Source organism: Malaclemys terrapin, chromosome 2 (assembly GCF_027887155.1).
Source record: "Malaclemys terrapin pileata isolate rMalTer1 chromosome 2, rMalTer1.hap1, whole genome shotgun sequence".
NCBI classification, from domain to species: domain Eukaryota; kingdom Metazoa; phylum Chordata; order Testudines; family Emydidae; genus Malaclemys; species Malaclemys terrapin.
The window spans coordinates 100,728,315-100,755,523 of NC_071506.1; the positions used below are offsets into that span (position 1 = coordinate 100,728,315).

The 27,209-nt window shown below is 44.3% G+C and overlaps 1 protein-coding gene across 3 annotated transcripts in view; it reads left to right on the forward strand.

The window, feature by feature from the left end:
• Positions 1-1,997: 1,997 nt before the first annotated feature.
• ZNF236 (zinc finger protein 236) overlaps positions 1,998-27,209 on the forward strand; it is a 191,491-nt gene continuing 166,279 nt past the window's right edge. For all 3 annotated transcript variants that reach the window (XM_054020455.1, XM_054020456.1, XM_054020457.1), the window contains exons 1-3: positions 1,998-2,170; positions 21,855-21,997; positions 23,992-24,156. In XM_054020455.1, coding sequence (XP_053876430.1) covers positions 2,110-2,170; positions 21,855-21,997; positions 23,992-24,156 — 369 coding nt within the window. In that variant the 5' untranslated portion in view covers positions 1,998-2,109. The remainder of the gene's footprint in view (positions 2,171-21,854; positions 21,998-23,991; positions 24,157-27,209) is intronic.

A 27,209-nucleotide genomic window follows, 5' to 3' on the forward strand; every position in this document is an offset into this window, starting at 1 on the left:
ATGAGCTCCTTGTGCAATGGAATGACAAAAAGGGCTAATGCAGTCCTTGGATGTATGAAAATTAGTGATTAGTAGGGAGGTGGATTTACCACTATATATGGAATTGGTGAGACTGATACTGGATACTGCATACACTTCTGGTGTTCATAATTTAAATTAATTTTAATGCTCTAATAAATTTGTTAGTCTCTAAGGTGCCACAAGTACTCCTGTTCATAATTTAAAAAGGATATTAAAAATTGGAGAGGGTGCAGAAAAGAGCCTGAGATTATTTGAAGGCTAGAGAAAATGCCATATAGTAAGACTTGAGGAAGTCAAGCTGTTTATCAAAAAGACTGAGAAGCAACTTGATTACAGTATACACCTTTAGTTTGGGTACTAAAGGGCTCTTTAGTCTAATGGAGAAGGGCATAACAAGAGCCAAAGGTTAGAAGCGGAACAAATTCAAATTAGAAATAAGGCACACATTTTTAATAGTGAAGGTGATTAACTATTGAAACCCAAGAGATTGGGGGGGGGTGTGTGTGGTCTCCAGCAAGACCTTTCTGGAAGGTATGCTTTAATCAAATGCTGAGCTCAATGCTGGGGTAACTGGGTGAAATTCTATGGCTTGGATTAGACAAAATCAGACAAGATGATCTAATGGTCCTGTCTGATCTCAAGGGCTATGAAAGCCCCTCGTGATTGCTGGATTCCATATGTGGGCAGGAGTGTACGATTTAGGGCAGCACTGGGAAACAGGGAAGTACTGGGGAAAAATATTTTCAGAGTGGAACTGGCATGGGATTAGAGTTGCCAACCCTCCAGGATTGTCCAGGATTCCCTAGGAATGAAAGATTCATCTTTTTAATTAAAGATTGTTGTGTTGAAACCACCAGGAATACATTCAACCAAAACTGGCAACCCTACAGTGTGAGGATTTTAGAAGCAGAAAAGGGACCATGTCCCTCTCATCACTGAGGCACAGGCAGACTCCAATGTTTGTGAGTACATTTTATACCCTTCTCCCCTCAGATGTTCAAAGTGCACTGCAGCTGCAAGTGTATGTTTCAGGGGCAACTTCTCACTGAATTTAAAGATCAGAAGACAGTAGCCAAACACTGCAGGGATGCCAGCCCACTTGATTTCTACACTGTAAGATTTTTCTTAAAGCCCCAACTCCTGCAGACAAGGGATTATGGGGATACTGTTTTCATTTTTTTTTAATTTAAGTTTCTAGTTGTCAGGGCTGTGGAGAAAAACTGGAGCACCTGCACCCCTTAAAGGCTCTCAGACCCCAGATGGCAAAGAAAAAGAGCCCAACATTGCTGGATAAAAACAAAAAACTCCTTGTTTTTAAGCCACGTGTGATGGAGAGGGGAAGAGGACCTCACTCAGGCTAATGTGTGGCAATACCAACCCTCAAGGATTTTGTCCGGGAGTCTCCAGGAATTAAAGATTAATCTTTAAAGATTATGTCCTGTGAGGAAACTCCAGCAATAGGTCCAACCCAAACTGGCTACCCTAGTGTCATGATTTCCAGAGCCTGCCTCAAAGGGGAGCGAAGGAAGGGTAACGTGGGGGTATACTGCCACTCCCTAGCTCCAGCTCCCATTCTGCAGGCGCGGAGCCTCCGGTTCCTCCGTCCCTACCCCGCCACCCAGCAGCTGCCGCTTTGCGATTAGAACTGCGCTCCGCTCTCAGAATTCCACAGTACCCGGATGTCACAGAGGCAAAGCCATCCGTCATCGTTCACCCCTCCCTCCCTCCGCTCGCGAGTGCACGCGCATAACCCCCTCCCATTACCATGGGTAGGGCGCATGCGCCGCCGCCCTTCACTAGAATCACTTTTCTTTCCCTCGCGACCTCAGACCTTTTGCGTTCGCGCGGGTAAAGCGCAAGCGCCTTTGCCGTGCGCATTTCCCTCCCTCCGCACGCTCGCCGTTCACGCGCGTGCGTGTTTCACTTGTCTCGTGCATCTCCATACAGTGCCTCAATCTCTGCGTATAGGGCCGGTACGTTCTTTCCTCGCCTGCCCCACCCTTCCAACGGCCTCTTCCTCCGCCACCGCCGTTGCAGTGTGGTGGGAGTGAGTGCGCGCGCACGCGCGTGCGGGGGGAGGGGGCAGCCATGCCGAGGGGGCGGCCTTCCAAACCCAGCAGGGAGGACAGCAAGGCCGGTGCCGAGTCAGGTAACTAGCGCGGCCGGACAGGCTCGATACGCGCCCTGGGGTTCGAGACTGGGCCCCTAGGGGTGGCGAAAAGCCTCCGCCGGCTCCCGCATATAGTCCCCGGATATGGGGGGGAGGGAGGCCGGGTCTATTGTGTGTGGGGGGGAGGGGAGCTAGGCCCTGCGGAATGATACTGAGCGGGCAGATCCCGGGCCGGCGGCCCTGCGCTGTTCCTGCCTCGTTCAGTAGCAGCGGCGCGGCCGCCGGATCCAGCCGGGAGTCAGCGCACCTGGGAGCGGGGACGAACGACGTGTGTTCCCTTCCCGGGGCCCGTTTATATTCGCTCGCAGGGGGAAGGGGTAGCTTCTGGACGGCTTTTAAACGGGGCGGGGGGCTGCCGCCGTGCCCGAATACGAGAGCGATAGGAGGCGCGTAGCCTCCCCGGCGGGTGCGTGTTTCGATGGTGCCCGGGCCCTGCGGCGCCCGGCTGGGCGGCGAGCGGAGCAGGAGCCTGATCGGGGATAGTTTGGAGATGAGGCTCTTTACCCCACCCTCGCAAACTGAACAAATACAAGCTTGAAATATACCACCTAGCTAGTTATCGACAGAGGCAGCCGCACAGTGCGGGCTTAGAACTCTGGCTCTCCTTGCAAGGAATAACTTTTAAGAGAGTTTTAAAACAGTTATTCCACGTGTATAAGAGCCACACGGTTCTGCCTAAAAGCATTTTTACCTGCTGTTGTTACTTCTAGCCCTTTATAATTATTGATCGTTGAACTAGACCACACCAGATTTTTTTTTCAGGCAGTTGGCTTTGTGCATTCGATAACACTTTTTATAGTCAATGTCTCTGTTTTCTCTTGTGTGGTCAATTTTCCCTTTTAATCTGGGTCTTTCTCACAAGAAACCAGAGAGGGAAAGCATGATCATAACACCCAAAAAGCTAGCACAGATGCTCAGGTAGGTGTGTGCCTCTGATTACCTTCAACTCACTTTCAAAGTGATGGATTAGATTTCAGGCACCTGTAAGTAACAGCATAAGAGTCCGTCCCATAGAGTAGGGAATTCATCCTTTGATGTACAGACATTCAACAGCACTCTTTCTCTTATCCAGCAACTGGTTTTGTTTTGTTTCTTTCTCTCAGGAGGTGGGCTAAATGTTTATTATTTTGCAGGATAGATACTACCTAACCTTGAATTAATTTTTTAAACTTCTTTAAAAGTTCTTAAGCCTACAATTAAAGATTTTATTATATTTTTGTTAGATATTTAAAAATCTGTTTTTGAAAATATTGTTTAATATTGATTTTGGTTTTTTTTAAAAAAAAAGGGGCACAGAGAAAATTTTGCGGTAGTGTCTTAGGTCCTGATCCTGCAAAGACTTAAACTGCATGTGTAAGGACTCTCCTACACCAGGGACTTCCATGGTACTTGAATCTTTCCCTCTCCCCCCTTCCTAAATAAAACTCTTATCTTAGTTGAAATATTACATTTTTGTATTCATTATGCAGGCTTAAAAATGAAATAAATTGCAATATTTTGGTAATAGAGGGTGAGCATGTATGGAAAAATTAAATGCACTTTTGCAGATTTGGATCCCAAGTTCCATTTCTGCAAGGCTGAATCTATGTGGTGCTCCTTGCAGGATTGGGACTTATGCTTGCAGGAAAAAAAACAGTGATGATGTGCTGTGAAACAGGAGATATGTACTAAAGAATGTTATGCTCAGTATAGAAAAATCAAACAATGTGATTACCACAACAAGTTTCAGCCTGAAAACATTTTTAAGACCTTTTTTTCTAAAGAGATGATTTCTACTGTTTTTAAACTAAGTAATGCAAGAATAAAAAATGACCCCAAACAGTTTTGATTTTAATACAGATCAGCAGTCAATTTTGTAACCATTGCTTTTGGTGTTTTCAAAACAGAGTATTTATCTCTGTTTTCTGTGCATGTTCAGTAATAGCTTTTATATGGAGTTGTATGAGTTTCAGTGCATGTACTTTATACGCTTAAAATGTATACACAAGGTTTTTGAATAATGGTAACATAAATGGGTAAAAATGTTATATCAAGCTTATGATGCAAGCTGACCAAAACAAAGACATTACTTAGGTATAATGTGATGTGCTGAGGACAGTTAACTTCAGGTTGTTGTATATAGTTTATTTAAAAAAACAAACAAAGTATATACCAGTATTCCTCAAGAAAAAGTTGTAACTGAAACTTAGCATTTTTAAAGTGTAAATTAAGCCTGGATGCTGGTATTAGCCGAGCTAATTGTTGGTTATTAACAATTTTTTTGTCAAGAACCCATCCCATAGACTTTAATGTTAATTGGATTCATATATTAGCAACTGTCACACTGCTTATTGACAGGGTAGGCTGCAACTCAGAGAGTTGTAGGGAGAGGTACTGTGCAACTCCGATGGCGCTCAGTACTACCTTCTCTGCTGCTCCCTTACCAGCCTTCAGCACCAAGACTTCAGCAGGAGTTCCTAATTACCTTCTGCATGAGTGGCAGGTCCCTGGCTGAGGGGCTTTCCCCCTTGGCTGTTTCAGGCATGGGCCTTTTGTTTGTTGGCAGCTTTCAGATAATAGCAAATTTTTGCTTGGCACCAGTAAGTTGCTAGTAAGTGGCATCTACTGTATAACTGTGAATGAAGTATGGAATAACTGGCAGATTTATGCAGAGAAAAGGCAATTAACTAGAGCTTGTTAGAAAAGTTGTGACAAAATATTTTTTCAATGGAATTTGATTACTGGAACGCCTTGCGTAACTCGAATTTTGTGTAAGTCGGAAAAATATACCCAACCATTACACAAAAAAACAAAAACAAAACTATTTCTAGCTTACAGAACTTTTCTGTAAGTGCGGATTTGCGTAACTCGGGTTTGCGTAACCCTGGCGGGTGTCTGTAGTTGAAATTGGTTTGATTTTGATGGGACTCAGAAACCAGGTTTGATTTCAGTGAAGCTCTGAAAGAACCCAACGAGGTTTGCAGCCAACTTGTCTGTATGGCTCCTAAGAAGCCTGAGCTTTCGGAGTCTGCAGCTCTAGTGCAACCTGCAAACAGATATCCCAGGGACCTCAGGCTTCTAGAGTATGTCTGACACCTGCGGCTGGCCAAGGCCAGCTGACTTGGGCTTGCGTGGCAGGGGCTGCAGTGCTGTTTAATCGTGGTGTAGATGATATTTGAGCTCAGGCTGCAGTCTGAGTTCTGGGACCCTCCCATCTTGTAGGGTCCTAGAGCCCAGGCTTTTGCCTGAGCCCAAATGTCTACATTGTAATTAAACAAGCCCTTATCCTGAGTCAGCTGGCATGGGCCAGCCACGGATTTTTAATTGCAGTATAATTATACACCTAGAGTCCAGGGAATCAGGGGGCTATGGGAGTCCCAGCTCCTTAGAGGCCTATAAGGTGGTCAGAACTGAGAACCTGGAAGCGTGGTCTGAGCTGGCACCCCTAGGGCTTACAGGCTCACAGATCCTTGTTAGCCTCAGGGGTTCATGGGGGCACCAGATTCCAAGCTCTTAAGCTGTTTCCACTGTCTCTTTCAGCCCACCAGGTAGAATTTTGTTTAGAAAATATAAAAAAAAAAATCTGATTTTTTCCCCCCCAAAATAAAGGGCTTTTATTTCGTAGAGATTTTTGAAAAATTTTTTTATTTCCAAATTGGATTTTTCTTTAATCTCAAAATGCTCTGCAGAACAGAATTGCTGTTCTTGGCCCAGCTCTACAAGTAACGAATCCATATTTTGATGTTGAGGCTGATTTGTACAGAAGAAACTGAACAGCGTGTATTATGATTCAGAACAACTATGCTTTTGTTGTGCCTCCTTCATTGATCGCAAATAAACATCACAAACAGCAGATAGCTTTAGTTTTCCTGAAATTGGGACCGTGTATTCGTTACAGGCTTAGGGTATGATTTCCCCTTGGTTGAGTACACATCCTCGTGCTAGTTCTCATCAGTTGTAGTGATAGGTTGGGCTTTTCCCTGACCTACTTCCCTGCTAGGCTGTGGCATCTCCAGGGAGAGCAATATGCTTGACTGGCTCTAATCCAAGAGAAGGACCTGGAAAAAGTGCCTATAGTGGGGCTGGGATCTAAAGGCTACCACAGGACCTGCTGCCATAATAGCAGGCGCAAGTAAAATGTACTTTGTTGCGGGTCGGATTGGGTGGGCAAAAAAAACAGATTTAGTATTTTCCTGCAAATTACTGCAATCTTTCTCATAAACAGAATTTCATTAATGTAAAGCAAATTTTTCTTTTTAAATAAAGGTTTTAATACTTAAATCTAAGAGATAAATAGAGATTTGATGTCTATTATAATAGGAGCTAAAGGATTTTTTTTTACATGATACAAGCAAGATTTGTTTTATTTTTTAATGGTAAAAATTGCATCTGAATTCTGTTGGTTTATAATATTAACCAACTTTTATTTTTTTAGTAGCATAGGGGAATCTGTCTCTTGTGGGATTTGCCAGATCTAAGTTTTTTTTGTATGTGAGAGTGGTATAAAAATGCAAGAAACAATATGGGAGTGGGTATTGCGGGATGGGAGCAGGATTAAAAAAATAGTTCCACGCAGGGCTTTACCTGCATTCTCCCACTTTGCCAGCTAGGAAGGGGAAAATAAGGAGAAGCTGAGGTCCAACAATGAGTTACATACCCTTGACTCTTTGTCCTAGTTCATATGTCAGAATGAAGAGTGCAGCATAGTTGGCCGCTTCTGATGTACTCTGTAAATTGTGTTTTAACTCACCTTGAACAAAGTGTATCATTTGTGGAAGCAGAGATATTCTCCGACACATTATAGTATGTTAACTACAGTAAAACCTCATTTCACAAAGATCTCTTGGGTTGGAGGAGATGGAAATGCCTGAAGTTTCTTATAAAAAAAAAAAAAAGTGTAATAACTTTCACTGATACGTACTGGATTATATACAGACATTTTGAATTAAAGAATTTCTTAAATTAAGGCGTCTGTCATTTTGTAGCGCTTTTATTTAAAAGAAACAATTTTATGATGTAATGAATGCAGGAGTAAATTGCTTTGAAATTGAATGTGTCACATTTACTAGTCAGAGTTAGATACAAAATAGAAGGAAAGAGGTCTCAGCTATGATGTTCTCTGCAAAATCTTGGAAGGCTGTTGGGAGCTCTTCCAGGTTGCTGCCCCTAGACCTTGTACAGGAGTTCCATAACCTCTGGCTCATAGTTATGTGGTAAACTTGAAGCTTCATCCCGTTTTTTTTTTTTTTTTTTTTTTTTTTTCTTTTTTCTGGAAGGAGAGAGTGTTTACATCATTTCCTAATGCTTGGAGATTACTCACCTATAGGCTTGGCAGGATTTGAATTACATTTATAGTTGTCAGTAAATGTTAATTTCACCTGACACAGAAAACAAAATCCATCAATAGCAGTCAGAGAGCGCATCTTCTGCTGCACCTACAGAAATTGGCTATCCTAGGCCCTTGGCCACTCGAGGAAGCCCTTGCAACACCGTTGTCTCCGGCCTCCTGGCTGCACAGGGAGCTCTCTGCAGCCCTGCCATTGCAGCCTTCCTGACACGTTTATTGGTCGGGAGTGCAGGGGCCATCCGCTGCGGCTTGGGGCTCATGGTTCTTGTTGTGGTCCCAGCTGGGGGGGTCTCAGCTCCACCCAGCAAGCACAGCCTTCCCGGCACATAGCACCTGCTGGGATCACGGCTCTCTGGCCCCACAGCGAACTCCTTGTGCTCCACTGTCATTAGCCTGCAGCCACGCAGGCAGTCCCTTGCAGCCTTGCTGTGAAACTGAAAATTGATACTTCAGCAATTTCAAAGTTAAAGATAAAAATCAATATCTGTCAAAATTCTAAAAAAAAAAATAATTCTGCGAAGCCTGGTCATATGAAATGGGGGGGTGCACGTCTATACTTTACCATGTCCTTGAGACTTATTTTTGCTTCACACGTAGGGGGGAAGAAGATGCGGTCTCTACTGCTTTACTCTATCTCCAGCCTCATTTTTTTTGGGTCTTCCTCTATAAATAGGTTCCCCCTCCCTTCTACTACTCTTAGCTTTCCCTAAACAACTGCAGCATCATTCATTGCTGCCTGCAATCTCTGAATAGCAGAAGAGAAACTGACAAGACACTTGTTTGTTTCACTTTGAGTAAATGCTATAATTAAAACGAGGTATTGAAGCTGTCTGCATATTCGGAAAGGATTTTTTGGATCAGTTTACATTGTATATTCATTAAAAAGATTATATTTACAGAGATTTAGGCTAGAAACTTTTTTTAAATAAAAGCTTAAATTCTACAAAAATTGGTTGGTTGGGGGTGGTGCCAATAAAACCAGACAAAACTAGTGATATTTTTTTCTAGTTCAGGCAGCAGTTTCTTCTTTTCAAAAGAAACTGAAGGTCTGATTCTATGAGGTGGTGAGGGTCCTCAATTCACACAATTACATCTGAATTGTACAGTAGTTATTGAAAAGAGCAGTTACTTAATTTATAGTATCTGTGGTTCTCTGAGATATAGATCCCTGTGATGTTCCAAGCTACTGTGCTGGGGTGCCACATTTTCACTATTAGTGTCCCTAGGACTTCAAGAGCAGAGCCACCCTAACTGTCACTCAGTTCCTTCTCTACCCAGAATCCAAGATGTACAAGATTCCAAGCTGTAGGGAAAGAGGGAGAGTCATAGGATCCATGTATTCAGGCATCTCAAAGAGCCACAGTTACTATAAAGTACCATAAGTAACCGCTCTTTCTTCTTTGAATACTGCACATGTGGATCCTACTCATAATTACCTTAAATAGAGTTGGGATCCAGGAGTTATTCCAAAACAGACATTTGATCTAGAAGCATTCACTAACTCATAATGTTTTGTAAACATATGAGCTGAAGACATTATTAAGGGCACAAGAGCAAACTATCTGACTGCGTAGGAAAGATAAGAAGTATTGCAACAGACCACCTTCGCTTAACCAGGAGATCTTCAATGATCTGAAACTCAAAAAAGAATCCTACAAAAAGTAGAAACTAGGTCAAACTACAAAGGATGAATATAAACAAATAACACAAGTATGTAGGCACAACATTAGAAAAGCTAAGGCACAAAACGAGATTAAACTAGCTAGAGATTAATGGGTAACAAGAAAACGTTCTACAAATACATTGGAAGCAAGAGGAAAACCCAGGGTAGGTCTGTTACTCAAGGAGAGGGGGAAAACAATAACAGAAAATGTGGAAATGGCAGAAGTGCTAAATGACGTTTGTTTGTTTTCACTAAAAAGTTTAGTAGCAATTGGACATCTACCTTAATGAATTCCAGTGAAAATGAGGTAGGCTCAGAGGCTAAAATAGGGAAAGAACAGGTTAAAAATTACTTAAAACAAGTTAGAATAGTCAAGCAGCTGATTGAGGAGATATCTAAGCCATTAACGATTATCTTTGAAAAGTCGTGGAAGATGGGTGAGATTCCAAAGGACTGTAAGAGGGCAAATATAATGCCCATCTATAAAAAGGGGAATAAGGAGAACCTGGGGAATTACAGACTAGTCAGCCCTCCGCGCTGGGCGGGTGCAGTAGGGCAAGCCACTGGTGCCCCAATCCCACTATGCCCCTGCCTCAACCAAGCTTCACAATCATCATTGGTGCGTACAGTATTAAATTGTTTAAAATTCTTTAAAACTTATGTGATATATGTATATAATGTCTTTTGTCTGGCAAAAAAAAAAAAATTTCCCTGGAACATAACCACCCCTATTTACATTAATTATTATGGGGAAATTGGATTTGCTTGCTATCTTTTTGCTTAAAGTTGCATTTTTCAGGAACATAACCACAACATTAAGCGAGGAGTTACTGTATTAGCAGGAGCGTTGTAAGCAACACATAAGGTAATTCTTCTGCTCTACTTCACTCTGATTAGGCCTTAGCTGGGGTATTGTGTCCAGTTCTGGGTGCCACATTTCCAGAAAGGTGTGGACCAATTGGAGAAAGTCCAGTGAAGAGCAACAAACATGATTAAAGGTCTCGAAAACATAACCTATGAGGGAAGATTGGTTTTGTTTAGTCTGGAGAATAGAAGATTGAGAGGAGACATAAGTTTTCAAGAACATTTAAAAGGTTGTTGCAAGGAGGAGGGAGAAAAATTGTTCTTGTTAACCTCTGAGGCTAGGACGAGAAGCAATAGGCTTAAATTGCAGCAAGAGCAGTTTAGCTTGGACATTAGGAAAAACTTCCTTACTGTCAGGGTGGTTAAGCGCTAGAATAAATTGCCTAGCAAGGTTCTAGAATCTCTGTTGTTGGAAATTTTTAAGAGCGGGTTAGACAAACACTTGTCAGGGATGGTCTAGATAATACTCTCCCTACTTTAGTGCAGGGGACTGGACTAGAAGACCTCTTGAGGTCCCTTCCAGTCATATGATTCTATGAAGTCCCCATGCAAATCTCCAGTATTGGCGCTTGGCTTAGACATGCCAGTGATGTCACTTGTGCTCTGGTAGAATGAGACTGGGTGTTTGAAGTGGGATTAATTTTATTAATACTATATGCAGTCCCAATACCCATTTTGAAAGTCTTTGAGATGAAATAGCCATTCCCTAATAGTTATTACCATAAGCAATAAAAAAAAATCTTGACGTCTTAAGAAGATACTTAGTTTTATCCAGATCGTATAACAGTCTTTTAATATCCAAAGTATGAGTGACTGAGACATGGGTGGTCAGACCTAATGGTTGGCGCAGGAGTCAATAGCTAGAAATCAGAATCAAGGGTGAGAGCCAGAGTCAGAAGTCAGAGCTGACGGTCAGAACCAGGTTACCTTGAGTAAGAAAAGGCAGGAGCAGAGCTGTGAATCGGCAGGTGCTGGAGGTATTGCAGCATGGATGAATGCTTTGAGCAGCTGCCAGAGTGCTGCTACTGTTGGGCTTGTCTGCTGACTCATTGAACCAATCAGGCAGCTGCACTTGCTAGGTTGCCCGGAGCCTGGCTCTGCTGCAGCCCCTGAATCCTGAGAGTATTCTCCCTCCCCCCCCCCGGCACCAACTAGGAGCCTAGTTTACCGGGATACTCTTGCAATAGGTCCAGGGCGTGGATATTCTCTACTGGTTCCCAAGACTGCTTGTCCGGTCCATAGCCTTCCTAGTATACCAAGAACTGGAGTCTTCCCCTAACTTGCCAAGTGTCAAGGATTTGATGGGCCAACTGGATTGTTAGGGGTGGCAGGTTGGAGTTGTTTGGATATGGGTACTCGGTGTTGGCTTTAAAAGTGAGTTGTGAAAGATGGGATGGCTCCTCAAGGACTTGAGTAGAACTGAGTTCACCGGTTATAAAATCTTGAAGGGGCCCAGTATTGATACTCTATCTACGGTTCCGGGTAGAAAACCGCACCTTGTCCCCTGTGGCCAGATTGGGAGCAGTCTGACTGTCTTGGTTTGTATTGTGTTTATAGCTTTGGCAGAGTGCAAATGTTCCTTGAGCTCCTTGTGCACCTGGTGTACGTAGAAGGCTACGTCTGTGGCAGCTGGTAATGGGGAACTCATGCGCAGATCTGGGTGGAAATGGAGGTGAAGAGCTTTCAAAGAAATGGGCTATGCTGGGTCAAAGTGTGGATTGCATTATTATATGCGAATTTGGCATAGCACAGCCACAGCAGAGGAAGCTAGTTATCCTGCCGGTAATTCTAAAAGTAGCGAAGATAGTGTTCCAAGATTTGATTGACCCTTTCTGTTTGCTTATTTGCTCATTAATGTGTAGGTGATAGGTGGGCTTGATGCCCAGGAGGCTGAGAAATTCCCACCAGTTTTGAGAGATGAACTGGGGACCTCGGTTCAATTCAATGCCTGTCACTGGAAGTAGAAGATATTTTCCCAGAAGAGTTGAGCCATCTCCCATGCAGTAGAAACAGTACAGGATGCCGTCTTTATTAGGAGGTTGATGATAACCAGGATTGCTCTGTGTCCCTGGGAGTGTAGCACTTATTCAATGAGGCCCTTGAGATAGTAGACCTAGGCTGTAGTAGACCTAGGCATGGGCAGAAGCTGGAGGAGACCTCAGGGTTTTGATTGTGGGATATTGGTATGGGTGCAGAGGTCAGAGGCTCTTTATATGATCCTTGATGTAAACTCGTAGACCTGGCCACCAGAAACTCCTGGAGATTAGATTCCAAGTCTTGAATTGGCCAAAATGGCCGTGAAGCAATGAATCGTGGTATTGTGTCAATACCTGAAGACTAAGTTGTTCCTCTGGAACATAAATAAGAATCCTTGTGATAGGAGGCCATTCTGGCATTGGGACTTGGAGTTGGTTCGGATACCCACATTGTTTAGGATCTGGTGGATCTGAGCTGCAAATGGGTTGTCAGGGAGCATGGAACAAATGGAGGGCAACAGATTGTCGTCAGTTGTCCTGATGATGACATTGGACGTCTTGAGCATGGTGGCAGAGGGCTCTTTGCCAACTTCAAGATAATCATCTGTTTCCCATTTTTTGTCTCCAGGCAATAGGTTACAAGAAAGTTGAAGTGAGCAAAGAAGAGGGACCAGTGGGTCTGGCATTGGTTAAGGCATAAAGTAATCCATTAGGTATTGCAGGTTCTTCTGGTCCCTTGGGACTTGGATCAAGAATTGGACTTCTTATAGGAGATAGCACTACTCCTTGAGAGCTGCCTTGATCACATGTAGCTCCTTGTCCCAGATATTGTATATTTTCCTGCTGGGGTTAGTTTTTGAGAATAAAAAGAATGGACCGAGGGAGGGGAGGCAAGGCAGGGGTCGCATGTTGAGATAACATTGCACATGTGGCAAATCGACCTTGATTGTAAATGATTTAGTGGGGTCTGGGTGAATCAGGATGAGTGCTGAGGTAAATGTTTTCTTCAGTTGATCAAAGGGTGACTGAGTCTCTGTGGATCAAGCAAACCAGACTCCCTTTTATAGGAGCACTGTTATGGTTGCAACCAGACCAGACAGACCTTTAATAAATCACCTGTAGAAATTTGCCAATCTTAGGACTTGCTATACCCTGCATATATCCAGGGGTGTGGCCTAGTCGTGGGTGCATGGTGAGTCCCTTGAGTGAATCAATAAATCCCAAGAATTTCACTGTGTCCTTATCAATCTTCCATTTCTCGAGCATCATGTAGAGTTAGTTTTGGTGGAGTCTCTCCAAGACAGTGTACACATAATGATTGTGGAGGTCCTGACTTTGGAGAAAATGAGGATGTCCAGGTAAATGATAACAAACTGGTCCAGCATATCCCTAAAGATGTCATTTGTGAATTTCTGGAAGGTCACTGGGGCATTACACAACTCAAATGGCATGACCAAATACTTGAAATACTAGTGCTTTAGTCTATAATTAGATTCAATAAACCAGTAGCGAAAGAGCTTCTGTAGCATTATATTCTTTAACAAGAAGCCAAGCACAGTCCCCGTTAGGCATTCCAGCCCTTGGTTCCCATCCAGAAAAATAGGTCTTGTACAGTGAGAGGTTACTGAAAACCCAATTCCCCAGACATTAATTTCTACTAATCCTAAAGGATCAGACACTTACCCCCATGTCAATATATATTTCATCTCACCCAAATATCAAGTTGTCACCCAATCCTTAGTAAATTAAGAATTTATTAATAAAAGAAAAAATTGTTAAAAGATTATACTTGTAAAGTCCTTAGATCAGTTTTGTAGCAGTGATGGAATAGTTTGGTGGCTTGCAAAAGTCTGGTAACTTCCAAAAGATTGGAAGGTTCTTAGTCCATTGTTCAAAATACTCCTTTTAGTTGTAAATCCACAGTCCAGAAAATTGGAGCAGGAATGAGGCAAAATGGAGATGTCTTTTGTATCCTCTACCATCTGCATGGAAATTTACTGTCCCAAACAAAGCCCACAGCCCCGTGTATGGAAAGTTACTGATGAACTCCAAGGTTACGTGTCCACATTGCATGCCCTTACATGTTTTGCTTGCAGTTTTAGGCGTACTTAGGAAGAGCTGTCTGGAAAGTTGATTCTTCTTAGTAGCCCATCAAGCTTGAATTGCTCCTGGGGGAATTCTGTGCCACTATGCATGCGCAGAATTCATGTCCAGCACAGAATTTTTTCTGCCTTTTGCCCACCATAGGCCATTGTGGCACCAGAACAGCCAGCAGAAAGCTGCGTTCATCACAGCATCCTGCCCGCACAGCCAGGTTAGGAGGTACGGATATGCGGGGGGCTGTGGGGAGCAGACAGAGGGGGTCACATAGAGCTGCTGGGGGTTCACAGACTGGGGTTCAGAAGGGCTAGTGGGGAGGACAGACTGGGATGGGGGCTCAGGAGCTAGTGGGGTGGCAGCATTGAACCAGGGATTGAATGGGGAGGCATTGCAGGGCCACACCTGACTAAATGGGAGAGGCTAGGAGTCAGTCAGGGTCTGCATGGTGGAGACTCCCCAACTCCCTAACGATCCCTCCCCAGTTCTTTCCCCCTCTTCCCTCCCCCCCCTTTCCATAATTCTCCCACTCACACCCAGCAACCCTCCAGGTTTGCTCTCAGGCTGCTTCCCTCTCCCTCAGCTCCTCCATTACCCCTGACTCCCACAAGCCTTTGCACTGCTTCGGAGGGGTGTGGGAAATATGTTTCTGTATTGTAGTTTGTTAATTACTCAAAGTTCTGTGTTCATTTGCCTAGTAAGGAATCTATTTGTCAAAAAAACATTTCCTGAATTTTTTTGGTCTGTTTTGTTACAGACATACTTGTTGACCGGTATTTTGAAATAAATTACCAAATAATTGAAACTGGCATGATTATATTGTGTTGTTTTGACAAATAAAATATGCAGAATTTTAAAATATTGTGTGCAGAATGTTTAATTTTTTGGCACGGATAGTCCATTCACAATGGGCTGGCAAGACTGGATATAAACTACCTTGTGCATGTCACCCCAAGAACAGATACAAATACATAGCCAATATTCATAACTTCAGATACAGTGATGATACATGGATTTAACCAGTATAATCACACTTGACATTATTGTAACTTTTCCATTGACACCTTACATGATACACTTTGTACAAGACTTGTTTCAGTTGTGTAACAGTGGTAATATCAATGATGTAAATCAGGGATTCTCAAACTGGGGGTCGTGACCCCTCGGTGTCACAAGGTTATTATATGGGGGGGTGCGAGCTGTCAGCCTCCACCCCCAAACTCCGTTTTGCCTCCAGCATTTATAATAATATTAAATAAAAAAAAGTGTTTTAAATTTATAAGGGGAGTCATACTCATAGTTTTGCTATGTGAAAGGGGTCACCAATACAAAAGTTTTGAGAAACACTGATGTAAATGGTCATCTTCAATCATATAGCTTCACAGTGGTAATGAGTTTGGATTGTAGCTTGATAGTCCACACCAGGCCAGAGGGAGCCATCTGTATTCGCCACAAATATCAGCGGGACCTCTGCTGGGGACATGGAGGGGTGAATGAACTCTTTCTTTAGGTTTTCCTCAAGATAGTTCCAGAGTGCCTGTAGTTTAGGTTCGGAGAAGGAGTACAGTAGAATCTCAGAGTTACAAACTGACCAGTCAACCACACACCTCATTTGGAACCATGCAATCAGGCAGCAACAGAGACCAAAAAAATAAAATTAAGCAAATACAGTACTGTATTAAATATCAACTACAAACAAACGGGGAAAGTTTTAAAAAAATATTTGACAAGGGTAAGGACTCTGCTTCTGTGCTTGTTTCGTTTAAATTAAAATGGTTAAAAGCAGCATTTTTCTTCTGCATAGTAATGTTTGACTTAATACAGCTTTGAATGTTAAATGGAAACTTTTGAAAGAACATCCATATTTTGTTCAGAGTTATGAACATTTCAGTTCGCTTTTGTTTTGTTGAACATGTCAGCACTGTGTTGATGTTTACAGTGATTCACAGGAATCCCGGAGCCATTGGGGAAGTTGTGGGTGTTTCTAGGATCACCTTTGGATACTGTCTTCACACCTCTAAATTATTTTGAGGAGTGAATAGACTGAAAAGGGTTGCTGGACCTCTAAGGATGCCATGTGGTGGGTGACCAGTCCCGATGAAAGGAGTGACCTCTCCGTGCAATCTACTAACCTGGGGGAGTCCTTGTGCTGGGTTGGGATATTGTGTGTTTGGGCGAACTCCAGATCCATGAAATTGGTTGAGGTATCCAAGTCCACTAGGGCCTCTAGGTTGGTGTTGGGCATCACAGGGTGCTGGAGCCAGAGAGGGAGATATGTTGGGTGCTGATTGGGGATCACCAGGGTACCGATGGACAAGTGTTGGTGTGGGTCAGTGGGAGAGGGGAAGTGTGCCAGCCCAGCCCGGACCTCTATCAGGGCTGGAGGTTGGCATTTCCTGATCTGGTCATAGATTGGGCATTGGCAGGGCAGTCTGATGCAGAGTCCTGGTTCCCTACGGTGTAAGTATAGCCATGATGCCTGGCATCCATTCTTTTCCACATCAGAGAGATGGGGCCAGAGCATATTGAGTTGCATGGGCTTTGGTAATGGATGATGGGTGTGCTGGAGCTGAGAGGACCAGCTTTTTTCTGGGTGATGTTTGGTCAGGCAGTTGTCAGTCTTGATGCATAAGTCGAGTCAGGCATTGAGGCCAGAGAAGGATTCGACCTGTGCCAGTTCATCTTTAATTTCACCATTTAAGTTGAGTAGGAAATGATAGTGCTGAGTGTCTACTACCAAGTGTCAGAAGTCTACTGCATATTTAGCAACTGGCTGGTGTCCCTGTGGCAACACCCAAAGTGTGGTTTTGGCTGTGCTCTCGCAGCATAAAAGATTACCACCATAACTTGAATGAAGACCTCAAATTGTCCCAAAAGGGGGCTTGATTTTTCCAGGAGCAGAGACTCACAAACCAGGGCCTTCCCATTAAGCAGGCTGACAGTCCCACTTGGGCTTGGTTAGTGGAGTACGACTGGACACGGCAGAAATAAGCGCTGATGCTGACTTAGGAACCCACAGATATTGTCATGCTTGCCATTGAACTTGTCAGGTAGGAGAAACTTGGGCTCATGGGGCATGGGAGTTGGCACTAAAGGTGGCACGACTTGAGCTTGCAGGACTGAATTCTATGCCTATAGGGCAGTTACCTGGGCCTGCAAGGTCTGTAGGTGTCTGCTATCTCTGTCAGAAAGATATTGGTGCTGAGGGTCAGAACCGTGTTACCTGGAGTGAATCAAGGCTGGGTGCAAGACAGGGGCAAGGCTGGGAACAAGCACACGCAGGAGCTATAACAGCCGTGGACAAATGCTTTGAGAAGCTGCTGCTGGTTTTGAGAGCCAGCCTGCTGGCTCCTCTAACCAATCAGTGTAGCCAACCAGGCTGCCTATTGTAAACCAGCTGTCAGTGTTAGGCTACCTGGAGCCGGGCGTAGCATTGACCGATTCCGCACGCTCTCAGAACCGGCTCGTTGTGGGGGTCCCACAAGCGCAGGGGTCCCATGATCAGGGCATGTATCTGGACCTCGTAGCCCTGGGCTCTCACGGTCTTGGCCAGCGGGGTGTACTTCGACGTCTTCCGTGCTTGGGCCTCATGGAGGGCCGTCGACCGGTTTTCAAAAGGCACTGTAACGTCTACGATGAGGACCTTCTTCTTCTCTGCGTCCGTCATGACGATGTCGGGTCACAGTCTGCTGTCTGTCCCGGGGATGGCGGAGTCGAGGGTGATCTTCCCCAGGGACGGCGGGATGGCTTTCACCAGCCTGTTCTGGATGGCATTGTGGCGGTGCTGCCAGGCTCCGGAGTGCTGTTTGTATCCACACAGGACGTGGGGCAGGGTCTCGTTTGCATAGCCGCACTTCCTGCAGCGCTTGTCTCAGTTGCCATGGTGGATGGCTCCGTTGAGTGGAACACAGTTGAGTCGGCCCCTGTGGACGAACCGCCAGTCAGCGAACCTGGTGAAGCTGCCCCCGGGATGGTGTCCTTCAGGATCTTTTCCAGCATAGCTCTGGCGGTCGGGGTGACGATGGTGTGGTCCGGGGTCTTTAAGCATGGTACCAGTATTCCCAGCTCCCGGTGCTCCTCGCACCACTTCCAGCAGCAGCTGATCCTCTTACCCAGGCATCTCGAGGCGTTGTGGGCACAGGACCAGAGAGAGGATAGGTCTCCCCCTCTCGACCAAACTCAGCCTCCAGGAAGCCGCTGAGGTAAGTGGCGATGTCCTGCTCGGAGGGGGCCCTGGCGGTGCGTTTCCTGACCACGGCCCATACGGCTTCCTGCGCGATGCTCCTCAACGTCGGGTCCGGGCATATCAGGAGGCGGAAGGCGTGGGTCATCACCACCATGTGCACAGGTCACCCATCTGAGGCGCCGCCCTGCCTGTGGGAAATGTAGATGATGTCTGTGCTGGCCCTCTGGGGAAGGTAGAGCCACTTCTTCACCAGCTGCCTGATGGTGTTGTCGGCCTTGTTCAGGGGCACCTTGGCTACGGCTGATCCCCTGAGGACAAAGGAGATGCGGGGGATCAGGAAGGTATTGAGGGCGTTGATCTTTTGCCAGGGGGAGAGCAGGGAGGAGTCGATTTGGGCCATGTCTCGCAGGATCTCTGTGATAGTGTCTTCGTGGGTCTGTCGGACGCAGACTCCTGTGGGTGTGCTGAGATGTTGGTATACCTCTCCCTCTATGATTGTATTACAGAGCTTCAGCTTTGTCAAAATGTAAAGGAAGAGTAAATTTACTAGTATGCATTCATATCCTTTCAGTTACTTGGAACCTCTAGCTAGTCCAAACTGCTTCATAGTGGAATTGAACTAGCGAGAGAATATTACACTTTTTTAATCTTCACTAGCTGCCCAGTCCTCTTCTGAGTGAAATTCTTGGTGTTGATTACCATCTGCAAATGGTGGGAGAGGAAGCTGGAGAGCAGAGTGGCCCAGAAGCTGCTGCACTTAACTGCTAGATAGACAGGAGGGCAAGAATAAGCCTGTGAGTAGATGGTTGTGTATTTGGGTGGGGTGTATGTGCATGTAATTGAACGTATTTGTGGATTTGGTTGGTAGGTGAGAGAGGAAGACAAAGTAGGGAGAAAAATACAAGTATGTGACTGGTCCTCGGGGAGCATGTGCTTTGGAGGGGTGGGAGAAGTATGAAGAGACTGCTGACTTTACTTATTATTTCTTCGTGAGAATGAAAAAAATTAAAAACAGAATTTTGCCTACAAAAAGTCTTGTTAGAATAACATTTGGCTTCATTATTGTTTCTGGTTCTAATAGCACTTTGAATCCTCATATTGAATTCTGGAAGTAATTTTAGTACATTTCTATATAAATAACTGTATAATGGTCGATATATGCATGCAGAAAACACTGCTGAAATTTAAAAAATGATTTTGCATAATTTGGCTATCTTATTATTTTCTCTCCCCTCTCATCCATGTATCTAACTAGAATTTACAAGGACTAGTTGAGTAGTGACTGATCTTTGTATGCCACTTGAATAAGTGTGCTATCCCAAGTACAATAAGATAAAAGTCCCTTGTAATTGGAGCTGTGCTGCTAGGTTTTTTAAGAATTTTGACCACTTCAGGAAAGGAAAGAGTTCTTGTTACTGGTAATGTTCACAAGCTACAGAGAATTTCTACAGCACTGGATGAATCTGTAAGTGAAAGTATGCAATAGGTTTAAATTTATAGAGGCTAGATTTATTTGTCATATCTAGACAGACTCTTTTCCTCCTAGTTATAACACAATTATGTGAAGCAGAAATTAATCAAAGGCTTTTGTTTTCCACTCTTCCTATTACTCTGCATATATAAATAATATGTTTAGTGCTTATCTCCAGTGCTTCAGCACCATTCTGATGTGGCAAAGCAAGTGCAAAGAGATGAGTCCTCATTTTTCTTCTGGAGATGGTTATGTCTGAGCTCCTTCTGATTTCTCATTGGATTGTATTCACAGTCAAGGTTTTACTGCTGAAAAACCCTGTCCCATAGACTTTTACCATGGCCTCCCTCAGCTGCAACCTTTTCAGAGGATTGTGACTGTTGTGAGGGTCCTGGAATTTAAAAATATTTTTTAAAGTAACCAGGACCGTTGGGGCTGCTTTGATTAGGACTAGAACCTTTAAGTGAATCAGTAATGGGCGAGTGTTGACTAGACTGATGTACAGCTCTTGTTGGTTCCTATGTCACAAGAAGTTCTGGCTTCTCTGAATGTCCCTTTACAAGTCCCTTTATTTTACCCCCTCCGCCCAGCCCCCCCCCCCAAAAAAAAAGGCACGAGGCGGGGAGAAGGAGGAGAAAAAGTCCTAACCTGTTAGAGTCTTTCTTGTCTCTTAGCTTAGTGATTGCTTCTCATGTGTTGTCAGCTGCTAGGGACAGGAGAGGATCAGAAGCAGTAGCTTTATTTCATCGGAGAAGGGGAGCTACCACTTCATCCCTCATCCCATGCTTTTGTAACTAGTAATAGCAATTTTTCCTCTTCATTTCTTTGCCATCATTGACACACTTCGTTCTGTTTTGATAGGAAGAGAAGTGGTGTATTTACAAAAATCTGGTCCTGAAGAAGGTGTGCTCTAATAGTACATCATGAGTCTAGTGTTCAGTATGTTGTTTGTAAATAAAACTTTGAAGGATCTTAAACCAGATGCTTTTTAAAAACTTGCTACTAAGTTTTTTCCATTGAATTTTTCAAAAACAAACAACATAATATTTATAGTCATGTAATGTCTCCCAAAATTTAAATATTTAAATTTCCTTAGAGCTGAGATTTCCATTTTCTGGATAATTTGGTAAAACGATTTTGAAGAACAGCTTACCTACAAAGCAAGATTCAATAATACTCCAACCATTTTCTGCAACAGGATCTATAAACCTCGAACTATATTTCAGGGTTTTTCTATTCACTTTATGAGTTTTCACAGCAAGAAAGGTGAACGGGGTCTTAACTGGATTGGCCTATAAAAAGTGTTACTTCTCTTTTGACTGTAAGTGCAAGAACATTCTAATGGATTGCATGTCTCTCAACCATCTTGAACAATCAGTATTGGCTACACAACTCTCAAGGTGTGACTGGTGAAATGGAGAGATTGCAGTGGCCATATTTGGGGGAGAGGAGGTGCCGTATATATAAAAATTCAGTAGTGTCGTCATCATATCTGAGGATTTTACATTTGTGGTTTTTGTTTTTGGTTTATTTTTATTGATGCTTGTTTAGGGAGAGTGAAGGTTCATTGTACAGCCACCTATGTGCACATTTACAAATGGCATTGTACATTCAGGACTGCTAACTGTATGGTCTAAAATGGTCACCCAAAACCATTTTTTTTAAAGTAAATATGTTCACTATAACAGAGATTGGAGGGGACATTTTTTCATTTGACAGCTTTTTGCAAGTCTTTTGGTCTGTCCCCTGTTTCTGTGGGCCTTTTATACAGAAGCAAGAAGGGGGAGAGAATCAATTTTAAAAATAAAGGGAAAAGTATTTGTACCATAAAGGTACAAATTGATAGGGAGATAAAACATTTGGAATGGTGATTAATATCTGGGTCATCTGAAGCAGGAATATACTCCTTCCTGTTCCTGAGATCTTGCAAATCCGGTTCAGTCAGAATCTTGTGAAAGTTTCCATGGGTCTTCGCCACTTCAGAGCACACTTGTTTGTTTTTTTTGTTTTTTTTAATCAAATCTAATTTAAAAATTGAAAATATAACTTTGTACAAAAGTGTTTAATGCTTATTTTGCAGATGGTGTTCTGACACTGAATACAGAGAACAGTAATTGTTCCTACCAAGTACCAAGCTTCCATAAGTGTGAGATCTGTTTGCTATCTTTTTCAAAAGTGACACAGTTCCAGCGCCACATGAGGGATCATGAGAGAAATGATAAGGTATGTATTTCAGTAAATCTAGATAAAAATCTAAAAAATATGAATACATCAAAAGTTAAATCCAGCATTTTAATAGGTGAGGTTGAAGACACATTTAACTGTGTTCAGTAGTGGTGCTGATAGCCAAACTTTGCAGTTCAGTTGGACAAAACTTTTTCACTTCTCCCTCAACACATGTGCGGTCTGTAAGGAATGAAAGAAACCTTGCATTGGATAACATTTCAGATATGATCTTATCCCCAGCTGAAGCAGTTTTTGCTTAGGTATCCACAGATAGTCAATTGTCTCTGTAAAGTATATAGGTGGGCTAAAGAAACTGGCAAAAAGATTTTTTTTTTCTTCTTCAAGATTTTAGATAGTAAACTGACTACTCTTTATCAACAGTAGGGAAATTTGTTTGACTTATTTAATTGGCAAAATTTTATACCCAACTGATTTATTAGAATTAACTTTCCCTTATGTAAACTATCTTCTTCTCTTTTCTTTTTTTCCCCTTAAAGAATTAATTTGATTAAAGGAAACAGCAAAATCCTGCATGAAATGGTAACCAAAGTAGTTATCACTTCAACTGCTTCTAAACCAGGTGGAGGATGGATGAAGTGGGTTTTAGCCCACAAAAGCTTATGCTCAAATAAATTTGTTAGTCTTCAAGGTGCCACAAATATTCCTCATTCTTCTTGTGGGTTAAGGCACTGTATTAAGATTTAGGAAGTCTGGGTTAATTCTAGGCCCTGACGTAGATTTCCTGTGTAAGTTTTTAAGCAGTTTTATGTAATTGCTGTACCTTGGTTTTAAATTTGTAAAACGGGAATAATCCTTTCCTACTTCATGTTGGGAGGACTGATTCATTAATATTTGTCTTGTGGTGAGGAAGATATAAATTAACTATCTTTTTGAGATAAATTATTACTCAAGAATTTTCAAATCTCAGGAAATCAACCCACTTGTGCTGAGAGAGCATTTGTATCATAAAAAAATTGATAATGTCTTACCTTCAAATTCTATACTTAAAAATAATCTGTGGTTAATTTGGAAACTATCTGTTCACTCGAATGAAGAAAAGGAGCAATGTTTCTGAACAAAATGCAAGGAAAGATCAATTTTAAGAATGAAAAATGATTGCGTACAACAGGGGTGGCCAACCTGTGGCTCCGGGGCTACATGTGGCGCTTCAGAAGTTAATATGCTGCTCCTTGTATAGGCACTGACTCCAGGGCTGGAGCTATGGGTGCCAACTTTCCAATGTGCCAGGGGGTGCTCACTGCTCAGCCCTTGGTTCTGCACAGGCCCTGCCCTCACTCCACCCCTTCCTGCCCCCTCCCCTGAGCCTGCCATGCCCTCGCTCCTCCTCCCTACCCCCCAGTGCCTCCTGCAAGATACAAAACAGCTGATTGGGAGGTGCGGGGAGGGAGGGGGAGGCGCTGATCGGCGGGGCTGCCAGTGGGTGGGAGGTGCTAGGAATGGGGGGGGGAGGGAGTTGATAGAGGGGCTGCTGACGTATTACTATGGCTCTTTGGCAATGTACATTGGTAAATTCTGGTTCCTTTCCAGGCTCAGGTTGGCCCCTGGTGTACAAAATTGTAGAGTAGCACGGTTAACCTTGGAATAAGCAAGATAGTAATTCTCTTAAATGCTCTCTGCTTTTCTGGTCAGATGGTTGGTTGAGCCCAGAAGAGGAGTTCAGGATTATGTACATTTTAGAAAGAGATTTAGTTTTTGTCTCCACTCTTCTCTCTTGCCAGTCCCTTCCTACCCCCAAATCAAATGGAATTATGAAAAATTGGGGAGTCAGAATTTCTGTTGAGTATTTTAGGTCATGGGACCATGAGAGAAAATAATTAGGAGGATTCTCTTGTGTCATTATTGTAGATAGGTTCTTGAATTGCCTGTTTTTGTTTTAATTATTATGTGGATTTTTTTTTAGTTTATATTATAGTCTATATCTGTGAGAAGATTAGACCTAATATATTTATCTTAATCTTGTTTCCCCAAAGCCTCATCGGTGCGACCAGTGTCCAATGTCATTTAATGTTGAGTTCAACCTGACACTTCATAAATGTACTCACAATGGGGAAGATCCTACATGTCCTGTGTGTAACAAGAAATTCTCCAGAGTGGCTAGTCTCAAAGCTCATATTATGCTACATGAGAAAGAAGAGGTAATACTTAACCTAATTTTTAATTTTCGAAAGAATGTGATATGAATGTTACACTCAAGAAATTAAGCTTGTTCTTTTGCACAGAAGGGTGAGTAAATGAGGCAGAGCTATAACGTTCATAATGGAGAACATAAACAATTTAATTATATTAGCTAGAAATGGACATACCTGATATACACTAACTGCCTCAAGTGAATCCCTGCATATTTGGTAAATAGGTTACTGAGAGTCAAGGGCAGTAACAAGAAAATAAATATTTATCTTTTGTAAAATCATGTTATCTGAAAGAGGGATCAATCATATTTACTTGAAAGTGTTTTTGATGAGAACGAAATAACATTTCAAGACTCGTATCTATTTAATCTTCTATGCTATTTATATCATCTAGTTTCAAAAATTTGATATTGAAGAAACCTAAATTTTCTTTGTTTCAAATTTCAAAAATACCTCATCTCACCTGTGGAACTCAGTCCCTTAGCAGTGTAGAGTTTGGAACCTTCTAGAATAGCAGTGCCCACTGGGTCTGCATGCATCTTCCCTAGTGGATACCTTTCCCTAGAGGATAGCTTCATAGCGATCTAGAGATTAATTTTGTAAAATCTGCCGGAGGAGGATGGATTCTATCACCTATGTACTTGAACTAAAATTTAGGAACTAGAAAAAGATGTGCTATCCACTGAGAATTTAAGATCTTCTCTGCACTGTTATGTTTAATTCTGCTTTTGTTTCCTCGGTTCTAGCTAGTCCTGTGCTCCATTTATAGTTTTGGCACCAATTTAGCCAGTTGTGGACTTTCTGAAATGTTAGGTTCTTCTTCGAGTGATTGTTCATGTGCATTCCAAGCAGGAGTGTGCGCGCCGCGTGCACGCCAGCCAGAAGATTTTACCATAGCAGCGTCCATAAGGTCGGCTCCAGCGCCCCCTGGAGTGGCGCCTTTATGGCCGACCCTATGGACCATAGGGGCCAGCCGACCCCCCAGCGCCTCAGTTCTTTCTTACCGCCGGTGACGGCTGGCTGGAACTTCTCTTGCTCTTTAGCAATCGTGGCAGTGTTCTATAGTTTTTGTACATAGTTTATTAGTTAGTGGTTAGTGTTAGTGTAAGATAGTTAGGAATCAGTTGAGGGGTTTTTCCCCAACTTTTCGTCGCCCCACTGGGGCATGCCCGGGTCCCCAGGGTTCAAACTCTGCCAGGACTGCAGGAAGTTTAAGCACTCTTTGTGCTTACGGTGCCTCGGAGAGGCCCATCAAAGGGACAGGTGTCCTATGTGCAGGGCTTTTCGCCCCAGGACTCTCAAGGATAGAGAGCAGAGACTTAAAGTCCTCCTAATGGAGGCGGCACTCTGGCCGCAATCGGATCCCGGACCTTCAGAGCCGGCACCCAGCACTTCATCCTCGGTGCGCAGTGCCCCGGCACCGGAGATAGGTCGTGAGGCCAAGGCCCCAAAACCCCGGCACCGGAGAGGGTCGGCGCATAAGAAATCGTCTTCGACAAGACGCCACTCCCCTTCGCCGGTGCCGGCTAAAAAGAACAGGCCGCTGACCGAACAATCTCCCCACTGGGACTCTAAAGGTTGGGTGCAGCCCACGATTGTTACGGGGCAACCCGCACCGCAGACCCATCCGGCCATCCCGTTCACTCCCGCCCCGGAGAGGGCAAGGTCGAGTCTGGAACGGCATAGATCCCCGGACTTGATGGAGGAGGTCTGTCTCCCATCGATGCCTGAGGCGTTCGAGGCCGCCTCAGACCTCTTGAACCTTCCGGTGCTGGCGTCGCCGCACCGGTGCAGAGATCCGGCTGCTGCCGGGCCCCAGCATCACTCTAGGGGTAAACCGGTGATGCGCTCACCACACTTTCCACGCGATGTCACGGTAGCGGCACCGGCGCGAGCACCCCAGCCAGCGACTGTGGGTACCACTCCTCCGATGTCCTCCTATTCAGACACTTCTGACTCGGAGGCGGACTCCTACCGTTCTAACAGATCGAGGAGCAGATCGTCCTCGCGTAGGAGTGCCCAACCGTATCCGCCATGGTGGCATCAGCAGCAGGAGTGGCAACCACCTCCTCAGGCAGTGGGTCAGGCGTACGGGCCCCGCTCACGAACCGCTTCCATCTCCTCCGCCTCTGTGGCACTGCCGCTAATGCCACCGGCACCGCCGTCCGACAGGAGTGTGCCACATGGCATTACGGCACCCCCAGGTCAAACAACGCACCGACAGGGGCTTGGCTTCCTTCAGCGCAGGCAGCGCCCAGCACTCCTCGGTGTTCGGTGGTGACCCTGGTACTGGCCGTGGTGCCACATCTTGAGCCCGCACCGGCCACGCAGCCGGAGTAGCGCGTGCCGCAGGCCCTTACAGAGGGAGACGTGGTAGATGAAGGGCAGCTACTTGGGACATCTTCCTCTTCATCTCTGGATGAGGCAGTAGCGGGAACTTCAGCTGCTCCGGCTTTAGAGGATAATAGACTTCTCCAACAGCTCCTTACTCGAGTGGCCCAGAGCCTCTTGATAAAGATGGAACAGATCGAGGTGGACACCGATCCCGTAATTGATATCCTGACCCCGTCAGGCCTATCTAGGGTAGCCCTACCCCTCATAAAAACCACAGCGGACACAACCCGTACCTTGTGGCAAACTCCAGCCTCATTGGCCCCTACAGCCAAAAAGACTGAGAGGCGGTATTTTGTCCCAACCAAGTGCTTTGAACATCTTTACACGCACCCCCCGCCGGACTTCCTAGTGGTGGATGCAGCCAACCAGAGGGAGTGACAAGGTTTTCAGGGATCCACTCCTAAAAATAGAGAGGCTAAAAAGTTGGACCTCTTCGGACGCAAGGTCTATTCAACGGGGGGCCTACAGTTGTGTATTGCCAATCAGCAGGCCATAGTGAGCCGGTATGGACACAACACGTGCTCGGCTTTGTCTAGGTTTGCAGACCTCCTCCCGCAGGATTCACGAACCGAGTTCTTGGCCCTTGTCGAGGAGGGCAGATTAATTACTCGAGCTTCCCTTCAGGCAGCCTTGGATGCAGCCGATTCGGCCTTGCGCACGCTGGC